The sequence below is a fragment of the Protomyctophum parallelum genome (assembly GCF_964188405.1).
Source record: "Protomyctophum parallelum genome assembly, chromosome: 15".
In the NCBI taxonomy this organism is placed as follows: domain Eukaryota; kingdom Metazoa; phylum Chordata; class Actinopteri; order Myctophiformes; family Myctophidae; genus Protomyctophum; species Protomyctophum parallelum.
Genome location: NC_139710.1, coordinates 12,494,329 through 12,521,132, shown reverse-complemented (window position 1 = coordinate 12,521,132; position 26,804 = coordinate 12,494,329). Strand labels below are relative to the sequence as shown.

The window sequence follows — 26,804 nt, the reverse complement described above, 5'->3', positions numbered from 1 at the left end:
TCTATTGTCTCTCCATGGAACAAGTAAGGAGCGATGATTCTTTAATCTTCAAGGGGAAACAAGAGTAAAAGGAGTGTGGGGAATGTACGCACACACGCGTGGTCACACGCAGACTTAAAACCACACACATGTGCTTATTATTATAAGCACGTCAACCCACCATACGCATGCATGTATGCACACACGCACTCACATGCACTCACAGGCGCACAGGTCTGCACGCATGCAAGCTCATATATATACACGCATATACATGTGCAGATATACGTAACGTACATGCTCATATCCTGGTTAAGTTGACCTCCACCTACGCCAGGCTGCAGCCTTCAACGTGAGTTCGCGGAAGTGAGGAGTGAGCACGATAGCTTACATTTCATTGTCCTTGGTGGAAATAAGCACCGCTGTATCAGTTTTCACAGTCAAAGCACAGCCCAGTTGCTTTGCTTTTGTCACCGTTGGCTAATGAGACTCCTCCTGAGTTTCGCTAGGAAACATTTATTTTTATCGCTGCATGGAATGAAACACCTGGGCTGGTGATTTTAAGTAGAGCACCTGCTTCAAGGATGTTCTTACACATTCAGGGAAATTCACAATTTACACCGGTCTGCTTTTAGTTTTGATGAAGTCACTCTCTAGTCTGATGCACTGTACCCTTTTGCTTTCTCTCCATGTAACTGAGCAACTGCTTTTTTTTTTTTTTTTTAAGATATTTTTTTGCGGCTTACGCCTTTTTTTTTTATTAGTTTTTGAAGGGACAGACAGTAGGCTGACAGGAAACGGGAGAGAGATGGGGGAAGACATGCAGTAAAGGCCGTGTCAGGCTCGGGAGTCGAACCCGCGGCACACTGCGACTGGATTACCAGTCGGGTGCCCAGACGGTTACGCCACCGCCTGGGCCAACTGAGCAACTGCTTGATGAGCTTTTGTTGCAATGAAGAAAGCGTAGATGTGTTCTTCGCACAGGGATGGTGTTACTTCAAACCCAGCTTTTCTCTTAGTTCAGAAACGGCAGCCAGGGTGTGAGGGCGAGTGCATCCAGAGATACGACACAGCTCCATGCTTTAACATTTACTTACAAGCCATATCTGTCTGGGCCTTGGGTTGTCAGCTAAAACTGTATGCTGTATGAATGAGAGAGCACAAGCCTAAAACACTCCATCCTGTGTCTCTTGCTTTCAGTCGATGTACTAGCAGGTCTAATCTGCAAGCAATTTTCTTTGGGTTTTTTGTATCCCTTGCATTCAATCGAATCAAATTGCGGTAAAACAATCCTTCTTCAAGAGATGATGGAACTGAGACAGAATTAAGAAGTTTCATTTGATTGAGGTCGCTGTTGACAAAACCATTATTCATTCATTCATTCATCATAAAAGAGCTGACTCATTAACTGCACTTCTAGTGGCGCTTTCCTTCCTGACAGGATGTGTTGAATCCCCTCGCTAGAAACTGATATCTAATCAGAGGGAGTGACGTCCACTTGGCTGAAGACACCCAGACAGAGAAGTGAGGTGCTGCTGTTCATGGTCAGCATCTTGAAGAGACCTCATAGTACACAGCAAAATGGTCAATTTTTACAGTTAAATTACGAATGAGCATTTTGTTGTGTACTCCCCATTTCCACAGTGTTGTCGTTAACTGCAACGTGATAAATACGCCTCAGTTGATTACAAACTGGGGCCACGTAACTGTATTGAAGGTTTCTCCATAGAAGCCCCCCAAATGTTATCAGTGGGCATTGGGCACCGCGAGGCTGTGACAGGCCATGGTATTTGAAATCACACCTCTTAGAAAGACAATGAATTTGGCTCGAGTCCCAGCTATCTTTAGTATCTTGCAAAGGGTGCTAAGTTTCCTATAGGATTCACACACTGCACTCCCTTGCACTGTTTTGTATGTTCAAGTGTAACAAAAGAGAGAGAGAGGGGGGGGGGAGTGGGAGGGAAAGGGGGAGAGAGGGAAAGGGAGAGAGAGGGAGGGAGTTGCTGGAAAGGTGGAAGGTAAGGAGAGTTGAGGACTGAAGGGTATTACATCCTGTAATGGATCCAGTAACTCCTACCCCAGTCAGATTACCGGTCTGGCACAGACTTCTTAAGACACAGCTGGAGCAGGGAAAACTGTGTGTGTGTGTGTGTGTGTGTGTGTGTGTGTGTGTGTGTGTGTGTGTGTGTGTGTGTGTGTGTGTGTGTGTGTGTGTGTGTGTGTGTGTGTGTGTGTGTGTGTGTGTGTGTGTGTGTGTGTGTGTGTGTGTGTGTGTGTGTGTGTGTGTGTGTGTGTGTGTGTGTGTGTGTGTGTGTGTGTGTGTGAGACTGTGTGTGTGTGTGTGTGTGTGTGTGTGTGTGTGTGTGACTGTGTGTGTGTGACTGTGTGTGACTGTGTGTGTGTGTGTGTGTGTGTGTGTGTGTGTGTGTGTCGTGCGCACATACAATACATACAATACTTACATGTGGGGTAGTGGAGGCGCGTTACAGAGAGAAAAGGAAGCGTGAGAGAGTAGGGAGATGTGTGTTGTGTGCACATGTGCACTGCTGTCTGCTAGAGTTTCAGATCTGCTTTGTAGCTAAATGTGATTTCACTGTCTAATGTGTGAGAACTTGTGGTGCTAATTCTCCACATTGACAAGCTTATGTTATCAATTTCAGATACCCATAACTACACAACTGTATTGACTATTGAGACTTGTTAGATACAAATCCAAACAATGTATTCTAATGTTGATCATTTGACACTCAAGTGTCTGTTTGGGCCGATCTGAGAGCAGATGTATATCTATATACTGTTCTATCTATGCATCTATAAGAGCACACAGTAAAAGTAAAAAGAACAACAACAAAGTTGTATAAGGTAGAGCTGAGAGTATGATCTGCCCAAGTGGGAGCCACTTGTAACTCGATTTGTACACTCTTTGGAGTTAAATTAATTTAGGTCTTACTTTACCATGTAGCATGTAGCATGGTATAATGCAATACAATGGCTGTGGTGATGGACAGATAACAGGTGAAGCAGGGCAGTGCAGAGGGAAGCTGGCTGTCACAGCTACAGTGCCCTGGGACTATGAGGGCTTAGGGTTTTCACTAAAGCTCCGCTGCCTCCATAATCCCCACCCCTTCCACACCATACACTCATAGGCCCCCAGAGGAATGTTTTGGATGGAGGGAGGAGAGCAGAGGAGAGGAGAGGAAGGGGCGAGAAGGGTGTGTAGGAGAGAGGAGAGAACGAATGGTCATTCTGGGGTGTGACACGGTGTTGAGGACATAAGAAAGATAGAGATATTTATGGTTAGAGAATGAGATGTGTACTTGTTTGTGCATGACAGACACTTCCACCTACACACACACACACACACACACACACACACACACACACACACACACACACACACACACACACACACCAATACACACCAAGCAAATGCCTTTACATTTCGTAACATGAAAGTGAGAGTTTTTCAACTTTTTCATGTGTGAGACCCACATTTAGGAAATTAAGTTGAACAAACATGTGTACACTCGTTGTCAAGTAACTTAAGTAATATATTACTTTTTTCCAGTAACTAGTAACTTAACTAGTTACTTTCACATTTTGAGTAATACTATTACATTAACTTTTTTACAAAAGTAACATATTGCTATTTTCACGAGCCTTGGTGGAACTGTGTGTTTGAGTGTTTCTTTATAATGGTAGACTGGGTGGAACTGTGTGTTTGAGTGTTTCTTTATAATGGTAGACTGGGTTGAACTGTGTGTTTGAGTGTTTCTTTATAATGGTAGACTGGGTTGGGGTCGAGTTGCTTTGCAGGCTGCTGATCCGCACTAGATCTATAGACTCTAGAGCGGATACGGAAACGATGCGCACTCGTCTGTACGTATGTGTGAAGTATCGGATGCAGAAGAGCGGGCCTTAAACCGTCCGGAACAACAAACTAGTGTGTAACTCGTGTTAGACTGGCGTATATGTATTCTACGTCCGAGCATAGGCATGGTAACGCCCCCTCCCCCCCCTGCCTCTGGTTGGCCTACCGACACTGCCGGCATTACCAGATTTTCCAGGTGGATATAGCTATATGCTGGATAGTCTGCCGCGAGGTTACTCCGAGGTGGGAAATAATTTATAAATAAATAATACAAGTACGATATAATACAAGAGAATGACAGCTTGGCATGCGCGACAGTAACCTTTATGTTTTGTAGAAGGCAAATTAATATATTGTTTGTGTACAGTGTAACCTTGAAACATTATTGTACTGTAAAAAATGTCTCTTTTCCCTTGATCTTTATCTTTTTTAGTATAATAGTATTTACTACTATAATTATATTAATTACTAAGACTTTAATTTAGAACACACCCAAATCAAATCATACAAATACGTGTTCAATCAATCATTCAATCAAAGCAAACGGCATAAACAATATTAGTTTGCCTCTTATACAAAAATAAAAGTTACAAGTTCTGTCGCGCGTGCCAAGCTGTCATTCTTCATTTCCCACCACGGAGTAACCTCGCGTCTCGGAGGACAGACAGGCAGTGTCGGTAGGCCAATCAGAGGCAGGCGGGCGTTACCATGTCTATGCTCGGACGTAGAATAGATATACGCGTTCTGCCCCCCTCCCCCCAATCAAACAAAATGTTTGGTCAAACCATATGGGCTTCCATTGGAAATGCATTGGAGCGGCCATTAAACAGACACAAGACAGACCAAGACAGGTGTCTTGAATGTGTGAACGCAGCCATATGTCAACCCCACCCACTGACCTCCGACCTACCCCCTCCTGGTGCTGCGGCCATCTTGGAAACTAAACACAATATAAAATATTGGAGAGGGGTGGGGCCGAGAAAGGCCCTTATTATTGGGGGCGAAAGAAAAAAGTAATAAGTAAAGTAATTAGTAACTAGTTACGTTTGGCAGGGAGTAATAAGTAGTGTAACTTTATTACTTAAAAAAAAGTAATAAGTTACACTTACTAATGAGTAATAAATTACTGTTTAAGAGTAACTTTGACAACACTCACACCATAGAGTAATAAAAGGATAGAGGCCGAACCGGAGCGACAGCTCCACCCCACACTCTTCATGGCGGCTTGGTACACGCACCGATGTCACCGTTGTGTTTGATGGGGACCTGCAGGGTGCTGATGCCCACGACCCATTTTAACAATAACAAGCTGCAAGTGCAACAGGCATCATTTGATTCACTGAGCCTAAAGAAAGACTGAACGAAAGAAACAATGTGAAAAAAAGAAAGAAAAAAGAAAGAAAGAAAGGAATATGAATGCATTTACAAGCTATAGGCCTTTGAGGTCATTTGTGGATGTCAGGATGTCCACTTGTAGTTGTAATGGCTCTGGAATGGAGACAATGATCATGCTATGATAGGTACCTAATGGTTGTCTGGAGGGGAGTGCATATTGTGTGTGTGTGTGTGTGTGTGTGTGTGTGTGTGTGTGTGTGTGTGTGTGTGTGTGTGTGTGTGTGTTAAGGGTCTAGTAGACTGTGTGTTTGTCCAGTGAGATAGTACATAGGAGGTCTGGTGCCAGTGGTGGGTGATATGTGACATAATGGGAGCCTAATCACACAGAGGAGACACTGGGACGCGGACAACTGTAAACACACACACACACACACACACACACAGGCCGTCACTCTAATACACATTACACTCTATGCCTAATGCGTGGTTTGAAAATCACACATAGACAAATAGGCATTAATATCCATACACACATGCACACATACACGCATGCACACTTTGCATATACACACAACACATGCATACACAGAGGGAGTAAATGGATGGAAAATGACTGTTTAAGCCTGTGGAGATGACTGAGACGCCACAGACCAGAAGGCTGGGAAATAAACACATGGCAGCTGTAATGCTAACAGCATCACACGCACACACATGCTCACTCATGCACACACGCACGCACACGCAAACGTGGTGCTTTCACAGACTGTACTCATTTTCAACATCTTTGAAGACATCTCAGGTTCTGAATTTGATCAGTTGTCTTCCAACTGCAACAATCATTATTATCTGTTCTTATTAGTTCTGCATGGAAAAAAATGAGCATTTTCGTGTGTGTGTGTGTGTGTGTGTGTGTGTGTGTGTGTGTGTGTGTGTGTGTGTGTGTGTGTGTGTGTGTGTGTGTGTGTGTGTGTGTGTGTGTGTGTGTGTGTGTGTGTGTGTGTGTGTGTGTGTGTGTGTGTGTGTGTGTGGTCTAGCTTACTGAGTGTTATGATAGCTACTGCCGTGGGCAAGAGGTGTCCTAAAAGAGATAATTTAGCATTTGGTTTAAGTTACACTGTGTGTGTGTGTGTGCGCGTGCAATTCCACTCAAAATGGTAGAGCTGAAAAGAGGCAGTTAACTGTACGACAACAAATATCCCCACGCTGATGACAGCTAATGACATTTGCAGCCATGTGTTACACAGTGGTTCCAAAGGTGGGGTCCGGGGACCCCCAGGGGTCCTTGAGGGAGTTCCAGGGGGTCCCCAGCTAGATGATATAGTTTGGAACCAACCCTTATGGGTCTGTAACTCTGAGACCCCCTTTCCACTGGTTGTGAACCGGTTCAGTTCAGAAACACTTTTTAGTCCATGAGCCAGACCTCCAAAATTGGAACGTTAATTATGAATTGAGTGTGCAAAACCATACCTATATTATATGATAATGCTTCCACAGTAGTAGCTTTTTCATATTTTCAATTGTTTTCATATTTTCCTACATAATGCATAATATGCATATTTAAATGTACAATTTCAGGAAACGTGTGTGTGCGTGTGTGTGCGCGTGTGTGTGCGTGCGCGCGTGTGTTTGCATGTGCGATTGTGCGTGCGTGTGTGCATGTGCATGCGTGCGTGTTTCGTGGAGGACATGAGCAGCTGTGCAGCATCTCAGTGTTTATTTGAGGAAGGCGGGAGATGGTAATTTTGATACAATTGAAACAGACGGTCCAACATAAAGACTAGTTTTATTATCCAAAAACTTGTCATATTGTACATATTCCTTAATAGAGAACTCGATTATTGGTAACCTTGAGGGACAGACTGCTAATATTTTGCACACCTGCACATCGGCACGGTACTGCGTACGGCCGTACGCACATACGTGCGTGCGTGCGTGCGTGCGTGTGTGCGTGTGATTGTTTGTTTAACATGTTGCTAAATCATCTCTTTGAAACAAATCCCCTCCCTCCGTTTCTCACTGTGTCTCTCTGTCTTGTTCAATCCTTTGGACGCAAACACACACACACACACACACACACACACACACACACACACACACACACACACACACACACACACACACACACACACACAGTCACACACACACAGTCACACACACACACACACACACACACACACGCACACACACTCACACACAAACACAAGAACTCGTAGCATACTAACATTATGACTCAGTCAAGATGCTTGAGTAAGTTTGTAGTAGTATGATTTATCACTGAACAGTGCCAACTATCCCTGCAATGCTGATGCAATTCTCCATTTATATACTAGCTTCATCTAGTTTTTGTGTTTGTGCATGTGTGTGTATGGTTGTCTGTCTTTGCTTACATATACTGTACATATGCACGCACGCGCACACACACTGTGCATGTTTTCATTCCTGTAATTCTAATCTTGGGTGGTGATATTTGCCGTGGCTGTGTATCCACTTGGCGTGAACATGACTATTGTTTATCAGTTCATAGGCACGGGTTTCACATGCCTCCATAGTGGAACAATGCGTCACATGGTGACTTCACAGGAATAGCATATTATCCAATAGGGCTAAAATAGCTGCCACCTGAATGGATTGTGTGGGTGTGAACACGTATTTCTCCATAAATAATACATGTGCATAATGCAGCTGGTGGAGAAAAAAAAGCCCAATTAAAAAACTGAAACATGAGAAATTATGTATGTTTGAGAACATGTGTACTGTATGTGAGGTGGGGGTGGGTGATATTTGTGGAGGCTAATGTCTGCATACAATTTTCAATTTGGGCATTTTGCAGATGCTCTTAATCCAGAGCAATTTACAGTAAGCAAGAACAACACATGGTAATACTGTAAATGCATAGAAATAGTCATCAAGTCATCATAAGCAAGCTAAGAACCTAACATCTGTCTAACATTAGAATATATATATGTACAATGAAACTATAGACCAGTATAGACCAAGGGGGCAGTCAGACAGATATTTAATGAAGCCACTAAGGAAATCGGGACTTCCTGAAAGTTCATATAATGACCTGTTGTGGCGCTGTCATTGGGCCCAAAAAAACCCATAGCTCCATAGAGGCCCATGTATTTGGGCCCAACTTCACCTAGACTGTATTACCTTAATAAACATGGTCATGAATACTTTCTGCTTCCAGTCACTAGTTTAAAGTCTCATTTCTCATGTCATAATATTCTTTTTGGAAAATTATGGTCCCATTTATTAAAAGAATGACCATAAAGTCGAGTATGTTCTGAGGGGCGTGGCTACCGTTACAGTCTATGAACGGGAGCCACCCCCCATTCAGTCAAAATAAAAACCAACGAAGAGTAAGGGGGGAAGTCCCGCCTCGTTGTCTGGGCCAGCCAATGGCCAGCTGGGCCAAAACGGATCTAGAAAGATGGCGATTTACAATGCAAGGAATTACAGGCTTCATTTTACGTCCATGTTAGACCCGGGGAACGCTTTGTCCATATTTTTTACAGTCTATGGTATAGACCATAGAGTGCTATGTCTACATAATATGCTATCTATATGCTATCTAAATATGCATACGGATCTAGTAGAAGCTCACGTGTCACATTCGTAACGTATTGTGAACTTGTAGATCTGCAGCTATGTTAAGTGAGCTAAGACAAAGCTGGCTTAATTGCATTTTATTCCTCCATAAAGGACAGCATTGTCACAGGGTGAAGTACTGCAGGCAGAATGTATATTCTAAACCAATGAGGCACTACAGACTACAGCAACCTTGGCTTGGAGGAGTTGGAAGTCAAACTGGGTTTTGTTTGGGGAATCTGACTGCGTGAAATCCCATGATAATGTCCATATTAGAAACCACAAGTTGAAGCTTATGGATCTTATGTCTGCTTTGTGGTCAGGCCAAAAAAGAAAAGGAATTTATTTCCTTGCTGATCAGACTACCATCTGGAAGTGTTTGTGGGGCACGTGCGTGTGTGTGTGTGTGTGTGTGTGTGTGTGTGTGTGTGTACGCGCGTGATTGTGGGTGTGCACGCAAGTGTGGGCGTGCGCGTGCAAGTGTGGGCGTGTGCGTGTGTTGATAGGAATTTGTGGATATTCCGTTACTTTGTTGTTTGAGTATGTTAGTTGGAATCTGGTGAAATTAAATTGAGTGGAAAAAAGGTCTTGGATTACTGATGGAAGATAATGAAAGAAAAATAATTGATTTTGATGATCGTTCAACGATTGTGTTCCAGCTTGGATCAATGCAACTACCATAGTAAAATAATTATCGGTATCACAATGGAAACTCATTTTTTCAAGGTTTTAAATAAAGAGTGTATGAATTGCCTGCTTTATGAGTGCCTTTTCATGCTGAGCACTCAGCTTTTTCTCGTTTTGTTTACTTTGCTTTTATTGACTTTTAATTGCTTGCATGGTTTAATGTTTTCTGTTTTAATGGCAAATGTAACATCTGGCCCAGGGACAATGGTAGAAAATGTGCTGCTTGGTTAACACTGGCACATTTACAGTGATGGTGATTAATGTGCACTGTCCCTGTAAACGATCAAATCTAAATAAATAAATAAATAAATAAATAAATAAATAAATAAATAAATAAATAAATAAATAAATAAATAAATAAATAAATAAATAAATAAATAAATAAATAAATAAATAAATAAATAAATAATAATGAGAGTGTGTGGTGCATGCATTTGAGTAAGTGGTGCTAATTCATACATGTTTGTTGCATTCGTGCGTCGCACACCGGAAATGGCAGAGTAGCACGTTGTGAATGAGCTTGTAGCTCAGATGTTTTCAGTGTGCGACACCCGGACGCAACTAACTATAAGCTCCCAGCCACTACCCAGGCATGCTTAGGTGTTCTGCAAGTGACAGCAGCAGATTCCTCTGGCCATCTCCTCTGTGTGTCTGTTTTGGACACTCCTGTCTCTTTTCAGAGTGAGAAAATCGAAGAACCTTCTAACTTTAATTTAGTGTCCATATTGAATTGAAGTACTTGTGCACGTGCCATTACGTTTGGGGCCAGACAATAGCCAGACAATCTGTTTCAATGTATGAATGCCCCCCCCCCATGCATGTAACCATTTATTCTTTGGTCTATGGTTACCATCTGAAAACGTAGTTCTTACTGAATCGCTTCTGTCCTTGAATTTAAAATAACTTTCTTTATCAGACTGAAAAGCCTTATCAAACAGGACAGGTGTGTGTGTGTGTGTGTGTGTGTGTGTGTGTGTGTGTGTGTGTGTGTGTGTGTGTGTGTGTGTGTGTGTGTGTGTGTGTGTGTGTGTGTGTGTGTGTGTGTGTGTGTGTGTGTGTGTGTGTGTGTGTGTGTGACTGTGTGTGTGTGTGTGTGTGTGTGTGTGTGTGTGTGTGTGTGTGTGGAATTTGTGGATATTCTGTTATTTTGTTGTTGTGAGTATGTTAGTTGGAATCTGGTGAATTAAATTGAGTGGATAAAATTGAAGGTGAGGTCTAGGATTACTGATGGATAATGCCAATGCTCTTGGATCATTTAACTTTAATAATAAACTTTAAATAATTGTGTCGTCTATGGTATGTCTGTCCAATGCTGTGTGGAGACTGCATGGTTTAGTCCGACAAATGTGAGGTTAAGGTTTAGGCATGTTTTTGCGGGGTTATACGGTTGGGATTAGGGTTAGGCCAGAGCCTTGGATATAGACAGAGTTACGCAAACTGCGTTCACTTCATGGGGCCAGTCCAATGGGCGGCTCTCCTACATAGACTTCTATTGAGAATGCGGACAACCAACTGGGCCAAGTCCTGGACCGGAAGTAGGCAGAAATGCATTGGACTCAGGCAACAGCCCAGCTTTAAGGATCTTAAATCCCTTTATTTTAGATTGTTTTGTAGAAATAGTACAACATAAAGATTAAAGAGACTTTAGTTGGTACTGTACAATACTTTAAAACAGTTGTCATGTTGCACACATGCTTAAAATAGCTCTTATTTGCGCCGCCCTCGTTGAAAACAATGTATTTCCAACTCCAGCTTGTCTCAGTTCAGGCTGCATGAACAGCGCTCGAGCGCTCGGTTTCCACCCCCTCAATATCGATATCGATTAGATGGCTCTGGGTTATGCTTAGTTATAATGCGTGCCGTCTGACAAACGGTACTTCGGAACAATGGACTGCTGGTTACATGTCTGTCACTGCACTAGCAGGGAACCTGTTCAGTGGCGTCTTCCTCTGCACGCATGTGTTTTGTGTGCTTAATTAGCTTGCTTTATACACATGAGATGGACAGTGAGCCACGTTGGACCTCATCACATGTGCATAGAATTGCATCTCAGCCCCATTGTGTGTGTGTGTGTGTGTGTGTGTGTGTGTGTGTGTGTGTGTGTGTGTGTGTGTGTGTGTGTGTGTGTGTGTGTGTGTGTGTGTGTGTGTGTGTTGAAGTGGGTTGTTTTATGAGGAGTAGGAACCCACAGATGGCCGTGAGAAGGAGTAGAGGAGCTGCTGAAGAAGAGACCAGCTGGTCTCCTTTCTCTCTTTCTGTCTTAGAATTCCTCTCTTTCGTAATGTTTTCTTTTTCTTTGTATGTGTGTGTGTGTGTGTGTGTGTGTGTGTGTGTGTGTGTGTGTCCCAATGGGAATGGAGTGAGTGTTCTGGAATGAACTCATAGTTCCGGAAACCTTGTGTATCCGTCACTCATCTCATTCAAGACTAGACGGAGACCCCCGTCTCCATAGCCCCCCCGCCAATCATGCTACTGCATTGGCTGTGACATGGAGTTGGCACTATGAAAAGGCTGTATAGCCGACAGTGACTGGCACCAGTTCATTGCTGCATCATTCATCTGGGTGACAGAATGACGCTGTTTCAGAAGCAGTTGATGATGATGCCATTGTGGTTTGGAGGGACTTGAGAGGTTCGGAATGCACAAGATTTGAAAATGAATAGTGAGGGAAAAGAATATATGTACAAATGAAATGCTCCTTCCTGATGCTACCAATGGAAAGACAAAGTTATTTGAATTTTACGGCGAAATCACTTGGCTGTAGAGTAGTTTTCTCTCCTTATTATCACACTGCCACCTGTAGCATGGTATGTCAGCCATGTGATGACCTTTCTTTTGTAGATGTACCAGTAGATATGCAAGAGATTGCATCTATCATTTGCCAAATAGCATTGGTATATTATTTAATGTACCACCACATACATGTCCATATTTACAGTAACTGTGAGTGTAAAAATGTATCTGTAAGTTATAAGAAAAAGAAAGAGACTAGTCATTATAAAAAGTTGTGGGAAAAGGAGAAGAAACAGAGGAGTGGGGCCTCTTCTGAAAGGTTGGAGGTAGAGGAGTAACGATGCGTAACTTCTCCCTGCCCTCAAGGCACCTATATTTGCACAGTAGAGACCCAGTTCTGTCTGTCGCCAGGACTCTGTGACTATACTGGAAGCTGGAACCAAGCCAACACCAGGCAAGTCCCGTAGCAAAGTCAATAATCCCATTCGCTTTGGCCTCAAGAGGCCTTGAGCTTCCTGCCTGACTGTCATTGTAAACAAGCAACTGTCCTTAATCGACCTGCGTGCTTAAATAAAGTGTAAATTAGAAAATTAATGAATTAAACGAATAAATAAACAAATATAAATAAATGATAGATGGATCATGGATGGATGTTGCAAAGCAAAATTAACTGAACGCTGACAATAATTCTTCAGTGTTGCTCTCTGTGTGTGTCTTAATGGAACTGAAAACCCTGTTTCTCATGTTCAATAACTGCAGTGGTTATTCGCTGTTCAGGAACTATTATATAGGAATAACCAGTTTTGAAGGATGTTTAACATGAAGAGGTATGTAGTGTGACCATGCCCTGCAGATCACAGTGAAGTTCATTAAAACATTCCTGGCTGTGTGGGACGGGCCAGTTTGTCTCAATGTTGACGGGAACCAGCTTAGATATGTAAGTGAGAGAGCAGAGAGAGGGAGAGAGAGAGAAGTAAGCGAAGAGATAGTGAGGGCAAAACATATCAAGAAGAGAGAGGGAGCGAGATCAGGAAGAAGAAAAGCTTTCACGCTCCATGTTTCTCTCGCTGTCCAGACGGGACTGTCAAACAGGGGGAAGATGAACGGCTACTTAGAGGAGAGAAGGGGAGGGGGAGAGAGGGAGGGAGTGATGTTGTCAAACGAGTGCGTCTTAAGTAGAAGGGGTAGGCAAGGAGTGTTTACAAGGGGCCGGTGAAAGGGATTTTCTGGTAGGCCTTGTTTGACATGGCCAGGATAACTAATGACGTTCTCTCTCTCTCTCTCTTGGTCTCCCTTTCTCTGTCTGTATCTGTCTATCTCTCTTGTTCTCTCTCCTCTTTCTCCGTCCCTCTCCAGCCTCTCCTACACACACACACACACACACACACACACACACACACACACACACACACACACACACATGCACACGCACACTATCTGACGCTCTTTCTCTATCCCTCACTCTTCTTCCATGCTATCTATCGTCTCCCTTTATCTAAATATCTATCCCCTTTCTTTTCTTGGTGGAGTTTGTACAAAGCGGCGCCTGTTGAAAGGAGGGCTTTTAGCTCTGGAGGTTGGAGGGGCCCGGGGTTGTTAATTGGGTGTTGACAGTGGCCCCTATATCCTGCCATCAGACCTCCCTCAGTGGACTACAACATGGTTCCTTAATGACAAAGCTTACGTTCAGGGGACATCTGAAAGCTCATACGGTTTAGTACCTGGAAATCCATTTGAGTCCACTACAGGCTACAACGTTCGGACTGAGGAACTGTGGGGAGAAAGTATCCGCTAATTTAAACAAGTGTGCGTGTTCTACTTTTTATGATACATTCTTCCACTGCCAGCACCTCATAAGACATTCTCGGTTTGCGTTTCGTCCAGTCTAAAAGCATTTTCCGAGCGTTCCATTAATGACTCACATGAGCTTGTCAGTGATACGTTTGATACAAAGCCACTTAAGTCAGAAGAAGTTACAGTGCAGGATATTTGACGTGTTTTACCTATTTTTACGCATGGCACGTGGTAAATGAAATGCTCTCTATGGCAAAAACGTTTCCATACCCAATTTGCACATTTTATTTTCGACAAAGACCCAAAATCTACCTCCTAGCAGAAACCCTTTTTTTAAATTATTTTTCCATTCCAGTTTCTATTCAGGGCTTTATGCGTTAAACTCAAAATATGCTTAAAAACTGGTTGAAAATGCCTGGAGTGATCAGCATCAAACTCTGTGTGCACACACTGCCCAATGTTGTTTTGATGTGTCTTCTAAATCTTAAAAACTGACTGGCATCATGGCACTGACGTCATAGTGCTGACATCTGTACCATGATATGTTCTTGAAGATAACAAGTGAGAAGCGTACAGGACAAAATCTTGCTGCTTTCTCTGTAGTGTAATATTTTGACCTTGGTGCCTCTCACTCCCTTTACCAGATGGCTCAGGCTCCCACAGGAAAACGTATGCTTACAGCTGGAACAGGTTGACATTCCCATGTCCATTTTATCCAAAGTGCTGGACGTATTCATAGAAATGTGTTCTGATCATATGTAGTGTCTGTCTGGTATCAAACAGATCAAAGTGACAGGCTATTGTACTGTTTGTTCTTTGGATACTGCTACATGGAGCTTCCCATAAAAGCGATGAGATAATGTCGTACATGACTGACGTCATAGACTAGCCACATGATGTCCATGATCTCTCTGTTATTAGACTCCATCTTGTTTAATAGATAGCATATTTCTACACACTGATGCCATACCATCCATCTGCTAAAAGTAGCTATGTCAAAAGGCCATGCATCATGATGGCTGCATCATCTTCCTGTGTCAAATGTACAGTAGATTCTCTCTTTTCAATCTGTCCAGTGAATGAAAAACGCATTGACGTGGTTGTGCAGGTTGTACTGTAACAGACTGTTCCTACTGGCTTAACTGCTGTGATGTTTGTATTCTCTCTCTAATCTACGTTCATGCATGTCTCTGGCAAAATGCACCACTTTTACCGTGTACTGTACAAGGAACACATTTAATGAAGCTTGGACTACTAAGAGATGTGTGGTTCCACAAAAGTGCATTTTATTGTTGTGTGAAGCTGACCCCACTAGTCATTAGTCAATAATTTTGTAAGTGAACATTCAGGGCTGCAATAATTATTAAAATAATAAAAATAAACTTAGTGGCATACAGTGTTCATCTTTGAATATCTCGCAAGTTTCCCCCAGAAATCTGTAACAGGAAAGGCCTTTTATCTTCTTGAAGATAACAAGTGAGAAACATACAGGGTCAAAGTCTTGCTCCTTTCTCTGCTGTAGAATATTTGACCTTGGGCACCTTTCACTCTCTCTTCCAGATGGATCTTCAGGGTCATGGGAAAATTGATGCTTACAGCTGGAACAAGTTGACGTTCCCAAATCTATTTTATCCAAAGTGCTGGACGTATTCATAGAAATGTGTTCTGTTCATAAGTAGTGTCTGTCTGGTATCAAACAGATCAAAGCCACAGGCTGTTGTACTGTTTGTTCTTTGGATACTCCTACAGTACGTGCAGCTTCCCGTAAATGCGATGAGATAAGTGTGTAAATGGAAGTTGGGAATCCTGAAGCCAGTATAGTGTAAAGTAGCTCAGTACATTAAGTTGTACATTTTAAGTACACTTTTGAGCTATTCTTTGTAGATTATTTTTTACAAAACACACAAACCACTTCAGCCGTTTATATATTTCAGCCATTTGAAAATTGCAGATCTACAAGCTCACAATGCGTCGCAATGTGACACATTCTGTGCTTGTATTGAATTGTATTTCTTGGGCTTTTTGCCTTTATTGATAGATTAAGTGGAGACAGGCAGGAAACGAGGTGAGAGAGACGAGGAGTGACATTTAGCATAGTTCATCAGGAATGGGACTCGGGCATTAGGAGCCTATAGCCTAAATGCCTGGACCGCTAGGCTGGCCTGGGCCGCTTTAAGTATATTTTGATGCCGATACCGTTGTACTTACTACATGTTGAATATGGGACTTCTACTTGCAACAGAGTATATCTACATTGCATGCAGTATTGATTCAAGTGCTTCTTCAATCACTGCCTGAAGCACAGGAAGCAAAGTATCAGGGGTGTTTTAACTCTGTCAGAGATAAATGAACACTTCAAATTTGATTATGCACTCTCCACAACTTTGTGTTTGGCCCTTAATTAATGGTCCCACCAACTGCTCTTTTCATCTAGTGCCAGGCCTTATCTGTAACATAACAAGGGTGTCCATCAGAGACACTCAGTTAAACCCCGCCTTGGCTCTCACGTCAACTTTCCACCGCTGGGCATGAAAATGGTGTGGCTTGTTTTGTGACACAGCACTGGATAGATATGGCCAGTGTCCTGCAGAAACCTGGCAACATTATTTTCCCCTTCTGCAAGAAAATGGCACTGAGACCAATCATAACATAATAAGATGTTATGGTTTTCATAAAAATACATGGGCTTGCAGTTGATAGTTAAATATATATACAAGGTTTCTCATTGCACTGGCAAAGGCAACATTTAGCCTACTACAGTAATGCTTGACTCCTTCAAAACCGCTCTCAAAGGGCACTATACGGACGGCTGCAATTCAAAACTGGCCCCCGTAAAATCTTGACCCCTCTCCACCACCCACCCCTTTTCCCCCTCACTGTATACGTTTCTTTTCCATTTTTACCTCCTTTATGATGAATTCCTGTTCTCTTTTTTTTGGCTATAATAAGTGTCTATTTGTACGTCTCTAAATGGTTTGATGATTTGAACAAGGTGGACCCTCTTTTAAACAAGTGTAATGCTTTATTGGGTCATCCACTCACAGTTAACAGTCTTTGTACTGAGTTGTGGTTGAAATTTACTGTAATTCTGCAAACTGTTAATAAATATTTCAATCAATCAATCAATCAAGCTTTATCGGTTCTAAAAGTCAACGTAAACAAAAAGCTACTAGCTGTGTCCTTTCACTTTGCAATAAAGTCACTTTTACAAGATGAAGCAGAAGGCTTGTTAATACTGTTATTTATTTATTTAAGTCATTGGTTTTGTAATTTTTTTTAAATATTAGATCGAAGTTCTCTGGGGATTTGACAAGCAATAGCAGACTTTTAAGCTATTCAAAGTTTTAATTTAAGCATTTTTTTATTTTAAAATGTAATTATCAAACCTTAATTTATAGTTGCTTGCTGTAAATCTGTTCTTCATCAGTAGTGTATGGATGAGCCCTTACCACATACACAGCGAGTGGGACAAGTGGGGGAGCGTTGGGGAGTGGGATGGGGGAGGGAGGTGTAGAAAAGGCCAGTGGCCTCTGCTCAGCCCCCTCTAGTTCCTAAACTGCCCACCCGTTCCTGCAGCTCTGTCACTTCTCATTTGTTAATCCGCCTTTCTTCTCCCCCTCTTTCTCTCGTCCTCGCTCCCTTTCTGTCAAATCGGTCAATTGTTGATGTGACCTCTTTAAGCCCCACTCTCGCGCTCTCACAGTGTGCTGTCGACACACAACACCAGTTTGTGCGACCGGTGCATTGATAACGACTCTTAAGTGTATCATTTGTGAAGCTGACACGTTTTTACGCTGTTGTAAGCATACAAAAAAGGGATAGGTAAAGGTTCTTCACACTAACCGAACAACAGAGCATGCAGGGAGAGGCTTTTCACTGACACAGATATTCAGCGCTCACACCACTGTTCAGAGTGTGTAGAAATTGACCCCTTGAGGGTAAATTAACACTCTGCACTTTACTGTGGCTGCTAGTGCATCGCTGCACCATTTACACACATGCACGTTGCACGCACGCACTCACGCACACACATACGAGACAGCAAGAGAGAGTGATGTGCTGATTTGTTGATATGCTCAGAGCTGTTTAATGTTGAAATTTTGCGGGTAAACGTAGTGACTTCCATAGGCTCATCAGCAGCTCATTATCACCAACCACCACTTCAAGTGATTATCTGTTTTTGTGCGTATTTAATTAGTATATTATATTGTGCCGATGGTGAAAACAATTTAAATTTTAAATAAACAAAAACATTCAGGCGGAACAGAACAACAGACTTTGTGTGTGTGTGTGTGTGTGTGTGTGTGTGTGTGTGTGTGTGTGTGTGTGTGTGTGTGGTGCAGAGAGAGAGAGAGAGAGAGAGAGAGAGAGAGAGAGAGAGAGAGAGAGAGTTTAGAGTTCCACCATTTAAGCCAGAGGATGCTTTGATGTTATGTGACAGACAGCTGAGCACAGATGAAAGAGCGGAGATCGCCTGTCCTCTAGCTGTTGATTGACAGAACACAACCACTCTGAAAATCTGCATCCTGTCCTTTTTAAAGAAGCCAAATCTTCATGTCTCAGTGCCATCTTTCTGAACTCTGATCCTACAACTAAAATCCCATGTTTGTTTGGTTTGCGTGAATGAGACGATCAGGCTTTTGTCTTTGAGGCCATCTCTTTATCTTCTTCTTTCATCTGCTTTCAAAATGTCTTCTAAGGGTGTGATTTATACTTTAGTTGAGCACCATGCTGCAACGCGTTGTGAGCTTGTAGATCTGTGCTGCCTATCTGTGTGTGATATGGCACGCTACAAAATGGGCTTTTAGTGGGTGAGATGATTGATTGAAAACTTGAACAGTTTTTAGAATATGCACAGGAAAGCACAGTTCAGTACAAGATCTGCTAAGAGGAATAAAAAGCAAGCACTAAGGCTTGTTACCATTCGGGTCCTCCATGTTCACATGGTTACTGCATGTTTCTCATGTAAGGCATTCAGTGTTTTTAAAATAGAGCCGTTCATTCGCATCATGTGTATCCACTATCCGACTACAGTATGTGAGACTGTTCACCAGTGTTGTATTAGCATCATGTGTATCCACTATCCGACTACAGTATGTGAGACTGTTCACCAGTGTTGTATTAGCATCATGTGTATCCACTATCCGACTACAGTATGTGAGACTGTTCACCAGTGTTGTATTAGCATCATGTGTATCCACTATCCGACTACAGTATGTGAGACTGTTCACCAGTGTTGTATTAGCATCATGTGTATCCACTATCCAATTACAGTATGTAAGCCCTACTGTACCAGACCATAGCCCACTTTCCTACTGTACCAGACCATAGCCCACTTTTCTATGGACTATGTTTTGTCAAATTGTCTTCAAAACTTTCCCTATTGATTACACTTATTACAGATTTGATATTGACATTTTACATACACTACTGTATGGGTCACAAGTTCACAACCTGAAATTATTTTGGGCCTGGATAGATCCTAATATGACATGAACATGAATATATATTTGTCTGCATATTTTTTACATGGCATTTTCAAAACTGTGAATAAAAATGGAGTGATAGAAAGAGAACTATGTATGTGCTACTAGTATATTTAGAAGAGGAAAGTAATACTTATTTTGGACCATCTTAAATCGCAGCTGTGAAGCATCTGGTCTCAATGATCGTGCCAGAATAAATAATATCTCAAAAGCCATGAATGAAAGACACTTCCGTCGTCCTTTTTTTTCTCTTTCTCTCCTTTCCTCGAGTGACAAACAGGTGCTCTTTTGAAATCGGATAACTAGAGAATACTGGAATGGATTTGTTCCAGTTCTTGGATGCACTGTATCACTTGTAGAAGAAGGGAAGGATCTGCAATGAATTTTAAACTTTTTTTTTAATAGTGTCCTTCAAAGACTTAATCCACCGCCTCCCTAATACTGTATTTTCATTGTTTAGTTTTTAATCACTTTAAACCTGTCAACCCTATCTTAGACACATTTTAATGTAAATGTCTTTGGGTTTTTTTTTCTTCATATAAAGCCATAAGGCTGCACTTCCATTGTGGTCCTGAGTATACAATTCATCAACAATTGATGAAACGGCTTATATATTAGCTCATGTGGATTTGATACTGAATCTTCTCTCTTGTCTCTCATTATCTTGGTCATCTAGCTAACATATTGGACAGTATGCTGTTAAGAGCATCCAGCAGGGCTGCGGCAGAGAGCGGGAAGGAGACCAGCGGGAGCACAGCTCCTATTTTGAACTCCCAGAGACTGCTGTGGTGTCACTGTTCCCACCACTGTCCTGAAGAGTCCAACAATACATGCAGGTAACGCACGCACGCACGCACGCACGCACGCACGCACGCACGCACGCACGCACGCACGCATACAGACAGACAAGCATGTGTTTTACTTCACTACTTAAGGATTCTGTTAATTTTATGGTGGTGGTGGTGATGATGATGATGATATATCTCCAGCACCAATGGCTACTGTTTCTCCATGGTGGACGATGAGGGAGGGGTACCGGTGCTGACGGCAGGCTGCCTGGGGGTGGAAGGCTCTGAGTTTCAATGCAGGGTGAGTGCAATCAGCAGCAGATCAGCCTTGAAGATCACATTGAAAATCACTTGACTACTTTGAAGCCGTAAGCTAAGCATCCATTTTTATGGATTTTATAGTGTAATTATCTCCTGTAGCAAGTTTGTTTTGTTTGTACCGTAGCCTGCATGGCATGTTATTATTATTAATTTATTTTTAACATTCTGTTTATTCATTTTTTTTGTTTATTTACAAATGCAAAAATAAATTGAGAGATATCAATCAAATCAAGACAACCAAAGAAGAAACAAGAACAAAAAACAAAAAAACTCCAATATAGTCATTATACAAATCAGTTCATGGTCACAAACATCATCCAGACAAGACAGGTTGACTAGTCAGGTGACAGCTAGTCAGGTTCAATCAGGGGCACGAGTGTAAGGCAGTCAACATGAGACAGAAAAGGCTGCCATACTGTGTATTTAATTTTTTCCAATTAAAAAAAGTATAGTATGTCAGATATCCAACAGGAATGTGAAGGGTATGTTTTTTTCCCAATGCATAAGAATAAGACGTCTTGCCAGAAGAGTCACAAAAGCGACAAGGTCAGATTGATTTTTAGGCAGGGGGATGGTTTCAGGAAGGACGCCAAATAGGGAAATAATGCAGTTGCTCTATGGGCAACTGTAACACATCTGAAATAGTATCAAATATAGCTGACCAAAAAGAATGTAAGGCTGGACAGGTCCCAAACATATGAAGAAGATTAGCTGGAGCCTGGTGGCATCTATCGAACATTGGATCGATATAATCATAAATCCTGGCCTACCTAACCTTGGTCACCATATCATCATGTCATGGTTTTCTTTAACTCAATCTATGCCAATGTCGAGATTTCTCATATATATCGCTTAAACCCGCCTGTGCCAGATGACGATAATCTCGTCATTCTTTGATTTCTGTTCATCCAGAATTAATACTCTTATATTTACTGTATTTTATCTTCCTGTTGCTAGGCAACGCTTGCTTCAATTGCTACAATTGTAATTGTAATAATGCATGTTAACAGTAATTAAATCATGTAATTGTGAAACAGAACAGAAAGGCTGGTAAACGAGGCAATTAACCAAATCTAGCCTGCGTGATTGTGTGTGAATTCATGTTTTTTCATGACGTTCTTCTAACTAGGACACCAATCAAAGGAGGTCACTGCAGTGCTGTAGAGAGCAGGACTATTGTAACAGAGACCTGTACCCCACTCTGCCCCCCATCAAAACACCCAGTAAGACTGTCTGTCTGTGTCTGTCTGTCTGTCTGTCTGTCTTTTCACTTTCTCATCCTTCCTTTCTCGCTCAAGCATGCTACGTCTCTAAAAGATAGAAGCTATATAATATGATGCCATGTATATACTGTAGATATAGGTCCTGATTCTTCAAAAACGAAATGCGCCAGAGTGTAACGGTGACGGAAACAGATATCGTATTTATCCGTCCGATCAAGCTACGTTGAGATGACGTGTTATTCAGAGAGTGGTGTGTACCACAGGTGCGCTGGCGTATCGCAGGTGTATGTCATACTGAAAGCAGCGGGTGCAAAGTGATCGGAAAAGCAACCGACAACCTCATCTGCATTGATCCACGCCCAATTTCATACCATAAAAGGCTTCAAGCATGACTCAGCAGACAGCAGTTTGTCTGAGATCACAGCCGCGGTCACTGCTATCCAAGCTTGCAACGTTGCGTGCTCCGCTGAAGCAATATAATTATAATTTATTTAATTAAGTTCGGGACCAAGGCGGGTGCTCACTCACACCTTTGCAGAGGTAAAACATATCCGATATTTAAAATATCGGATATGTCAATGCAAAAGTCGTCTTTTCAGAGAGAGCGAGAGAGAGAGAGAGACGAGAGAGGGAGGGGGGCTGCATGGGCCCTCGACACTGTTGCGCGATAAAGAACAGTAGCCCATACATTCATAAGTAAATATATTATAGGCCTGGGATCCTCTTGTCTGAAGAAATTATAATCCAGTGAGTTTATCCAGTGAGTTAAACTATTCTGTGTGTGGCATCCATGTGATCAATATCAATATACATTATTATAAATTCTGTCTGTCTGTCCGTCATGTTCACGAGTGGAGGTGAGCTGGTTTAAAACTGATATGACTGGCCGACTTTCAAACACGCTGCATTCATTAGGCTATAAATGTGGTCTTCTATTTTTTATATAGGGCTAATTAGCCCTATTCATTTTCCAATGTGAATCGGATCGGCAGCACGCTGCTGTCTGCCCCCCCCCCCCCCCCCCCCCCCCCCACACACACACACACACACCGAAACAACGTTAGATTCGTACAGTGCAAAATGCAGATAAGTGTAGGCCTATGTTCTTATTATAATTGTGAGTTTGTTTTTTAACATGCAGTCCGCGAGAGCCGATCTACAAGCTCACAACGCGTTGCACTGCGAGTAGCCTAGAGAAGGCTGTCAAGTGAGCAGCGCAATCGCGCATGGCATGCTATAGAAATATCCTAATAAATTAAAAAAAAGGTGTCGGGGCTTGCAGGGGCAGTTTCCTTATGGGACTCTATAGGCTAACTTGCCTCTAGAATGCATGCATTTAGGCATACAAGTGCACTCGGCTTTTATATATATATATATCGTTTTTTTATGTGCTGATCGACCAATATGTTGGGGACACATGCCTACATATTTTATCTGAGATTTGGGAACAATTTATTGATTCAGCATGAAGACTAAAGCCTTCTGAATAAATCTATACGCTAGTGTATGCTTCCGCAAATTTCTCCGCCACCTAAAGAGCTCCCGTAGCATTTAGCGGAATTTCCGACCAACCAAAGACAGCGTCAAGTTCACGGCCATTTCCATGAATTCCAAATTAATGTGGGAAATCCACGTAAATGCCTTTCCGCCAGCGTCACGGCAATATATCAGCGGAAACGCGTTAATGAATCAGGCCCATAGAGAGTAATAGAGGATTCTAGGCTGTCATTAAACTACACTGTAACATCCAGGGTATTATTTCTTTTCACTCTGTGAGTGTAAAAAGTGACCCGTAGTGTCCCCCACTATCGGAGTTACATTGAAAAGACTCTGGATTCTACACTATTCTGGTCACTGGTGCACATAGACCCAACCCAGAGGAGGAATACAAAGGTTGTGATTAGTGTGTGGGTATATGTGTGTATGGGCATGTGTGTGCATGTAGTCCGTGTGTACAGTATATGTATGTTGGGGTCTGTGCGCATATCTGCTGTGTGTGTGTGTGTGTGTGTGTGTGTGTGTGTGTGTGTGTGTGTGTGTGTGTGTGTGTGTGTGTGTGTGTGTGTGTGTGTGTGTGTGTGTGAGTTTCTTTAGCACATGTGTGTAATGTGTGAGAGACAGTAAGCCTAGATTCCCAGGGAAATCAGAACTCCCAGTGCGCACCGAAGGCATAGTCATCAATCTGAAACCCTATCAGAGAGGATCAGGAAGGGAATTCATTGACTAAGCCTTCGGCTTCCTCTCACTTCTGACTGGGGTCTTGAGGGACAGGGCTGCGTGCCAGCAAAAAATGAAAAATTGATGAGTGAAATATGATTTGTACTTACTACTTGATTTACTTTACACTGCTTCTTTCAAGCGCGTTGTAGCATTGACTGATTTCTTTTCCATAGTGTTTCTCTTTCTCTTTCCATTTTTCATGCTCAGAAAGGCAGGTGGTGTATATCTTGTTTGTTGTTGCGAGTTGTTTTGGATCTCTGACAGAAAGCAGATTATTTATTCACTATCCTTTCTTTCTTTCTCTCTTTTTTATTCTACCCTTTAACATTCATCTATGTCCCTGTCCTCTCTCCCTCCATCTCTCTCCAGACATCCACAATATGGCGTTGTTGATCTCAGTAACAGTTTGCAGCATCATACTGGTTCTTATTATCGTCTTCTGCTACTTGAGGTAACACCCACAAGCCTGCAAACTCACACACACGCACACACGCACACACGCACACACACACACACACACACACACACACACACACACACACACACACACACACACACACACACACACACACACACACACACACACACACACATATATACACACACACACACACACACACACACACACACACACACGTAGCACGCACACATGCATGCACACACGCAGTCGCCCACACATGCAGGGTTTATTTGTAAAACAAAAATACAGATGAGGGGCACTTTGACCAAAGTAAGGACGCAAGGGTTGATGTAATTGTTGATTTGGAATTTTATCAAACATAATATCAGCAACAGTCTACGTTACCCAAAAGTTAATTGATGCCATTAATTCAGTCTGACCAGAATCAGTGATAAAACATCTCCATATAGCAATACAAATGAATGACCGGGCGGTGGTTCAAAAGTAGAAAGCATCAATTCCCCCGTGCAAATGGGACGGTGACTGTACTGTATGCATGATTTCACTTTGTTTCTTTCAGGTATAAGCGCCAGGAGTCTCGTCCGCGCTACAGCATTGGTCTGGAGCAGGATGAGACCTACATTCCTCCTGGGGAATCTCTCAAGGACCTCATAGAACAGTCTCAGAGCTCTGGCTCTGGCTCAGGGCTCCCCCTACTGGTGAGACGCACATACTACTCAGCTCTTGAGTTTAAGATGAGAGTCAAAATCAGGGCCTCACGTGTGAGAAAGACGGCATTCTTACATCTCAGTGGAACACACATAGAGGCAGTGGGCCAGGGCAAGGTGTGTCTCTGAAATCAAATGCATGAACGTTGATTTGAAGGTGTTGGGGAATGTTCAAGTTCCTTTTATTGTCATCCATAGCTTTACATCAGAGATGCACAGCAGAACGAAATGACATTGCAATGACTCCATTAAAACACCACTGTTTTTGCCCATACCTGGGGAGGGGTTGGCGAAAGGGCCTTTCTGTGTGGAGTTTGCATGTTCTCCCCGTGTCCCCTAGGGTAGGTATCCTCACAAAAAACATGCCGGAATCCTGGTCTCTAAACTGGGGCGCCTGATGGAGGGGAAAGGAACTGGCTGCGTCTTTTATTTCTGAGGAAAATGCGTTCTTTTAATGTCTCATCTGTAATGATGACTCTTTTTTATAGGAGTTTTATTGAATCTGTTCTTATGTTTATGGTTGCCTGGTACGGAAATCTGACCCTAGCAAACAAGAACAGGCTCAGCAGCCTCGTCAAAGTGGCCAGTATGATTTCTGGGAGAACCCAAGCCCAACTTATAGATCTGTACAAGAGTCAGATGCTTAAGAGAACCTCCTCCCTCCTGGAGGTATCGGATCACCCACTTCGGTCTGAGTTTGAACTGTTGCCCTCAGGTCGTCGGCTGAAGGTGCCCGCCACAAAGACTAATCGGTTCAAATTATCATTTGTCCCAGTACAGCTGCTATTCAACTGCTGAACAGCAAATAGCACTTTATTCTTGCCCCTTTGCACTTACTAATGCACTTTTGCTGACTTTGCTACTACTGTATGTCATGAATTCTCTGTCTCTAGTGCCCTGTTCTTAGTCTTGCATTGAATGTTGTTGTTGTATGTATTTTGTGTGTATTTTACTATGATCTGGCTGCAAACCAATTTCCCACAAGGGACAATAAAGGTAACCTTGAACCTTGAGGCATCACCAAATTAACAGCTTGATGAGAAATATTCGCACAACCATGTTTGATTAATATTTCATATTGTAATTGACCATATTCACATGGCAAGCATATTCCTATTACCTAATACTGCCCCACTGTTCCATGTGAGTATGGTCAATTCATGCTTATTATACTTCCATTTTATTCAGATCTGTCTCACCTATGGCTGCACTTCTTCCTCTTGCCCAGGTTCAGAGAACCATTGCCAAGCAGATTCAGATGGTGAAGCAGATAGGGAAGGGGAGGTACGGGGAGGTGTGGATGGGAAAGTGGAGAGGAGAGAAAGTGGCCGTCAAAGTCTTCTTCACCACCGAGGAGGCCAGTTGGTTCAGGGAGACGGAGATCTACCAGACTGTCCTGATGAGACACGAGAACATACTGGGTGAGGCTGCTCTCTCTCTCTCTCTCTCTCTCTCTCTCTCTCTCTTTGTTGTCTCCTCTGTTTGTGGGTGTCCCCACACCCTAAACAGTGTTTTACTGCACACAGCTTGTCTCTCTCTGATCTCTCTTTATTTTTACAGCACTAGTTATCACAGTCACCAGCTCAATCCTTAATCATAGGTTAGCAGCAAAACATGTCTCCCACCGACTCCATCTTCTAGACCA

At 42.5% G+C, this 26,804-nt stretch overlaps 1 protein-coding gene across 3 annotated transcripts in view; it reads left to right on the top strand.

The window, feature by feature from the left end:
• Positions 1-26,804, top strand: part of bmpr1ba (bone morphogenetic protein receptor, type IBa) — a 36,015-nt gene that overhangs the window by 4,957 nt on the left and 4,254 nt on the right. For all 3 annotated transcript variants that reach the window (XR_014570320.1, XM_083783291.1, XM_083783290.1), the window contains exons 2-7: positions 20,156-20,315; positions 20,469-20,568; positions 21,718-21,811; positions 24,401-24,482; positions 25,012-25,150; positions 26,388-26,580. Coding sequence is in view for 2 of the 3 variants with exons in the window: in XM_083783291.1 (XP_083639417.1) it covers positions 20,156-20,315; positions 20,469-20,568; positions 21,718-21,811; positions 24,401-24,482; positions 25,012-25,150; positions 26,388-26,580 (768 nt within the window). In the remaining variant the exon portion in view is untranslated. The remainder of the gene's footprint in view (positions 1-20,155; positions 20,316-20,468; positions 20,569-21,717; positions 21,812-24,400; positions 24,483-25,011; positions 25,151-26,387; positions 26,581-26,804) is intronic.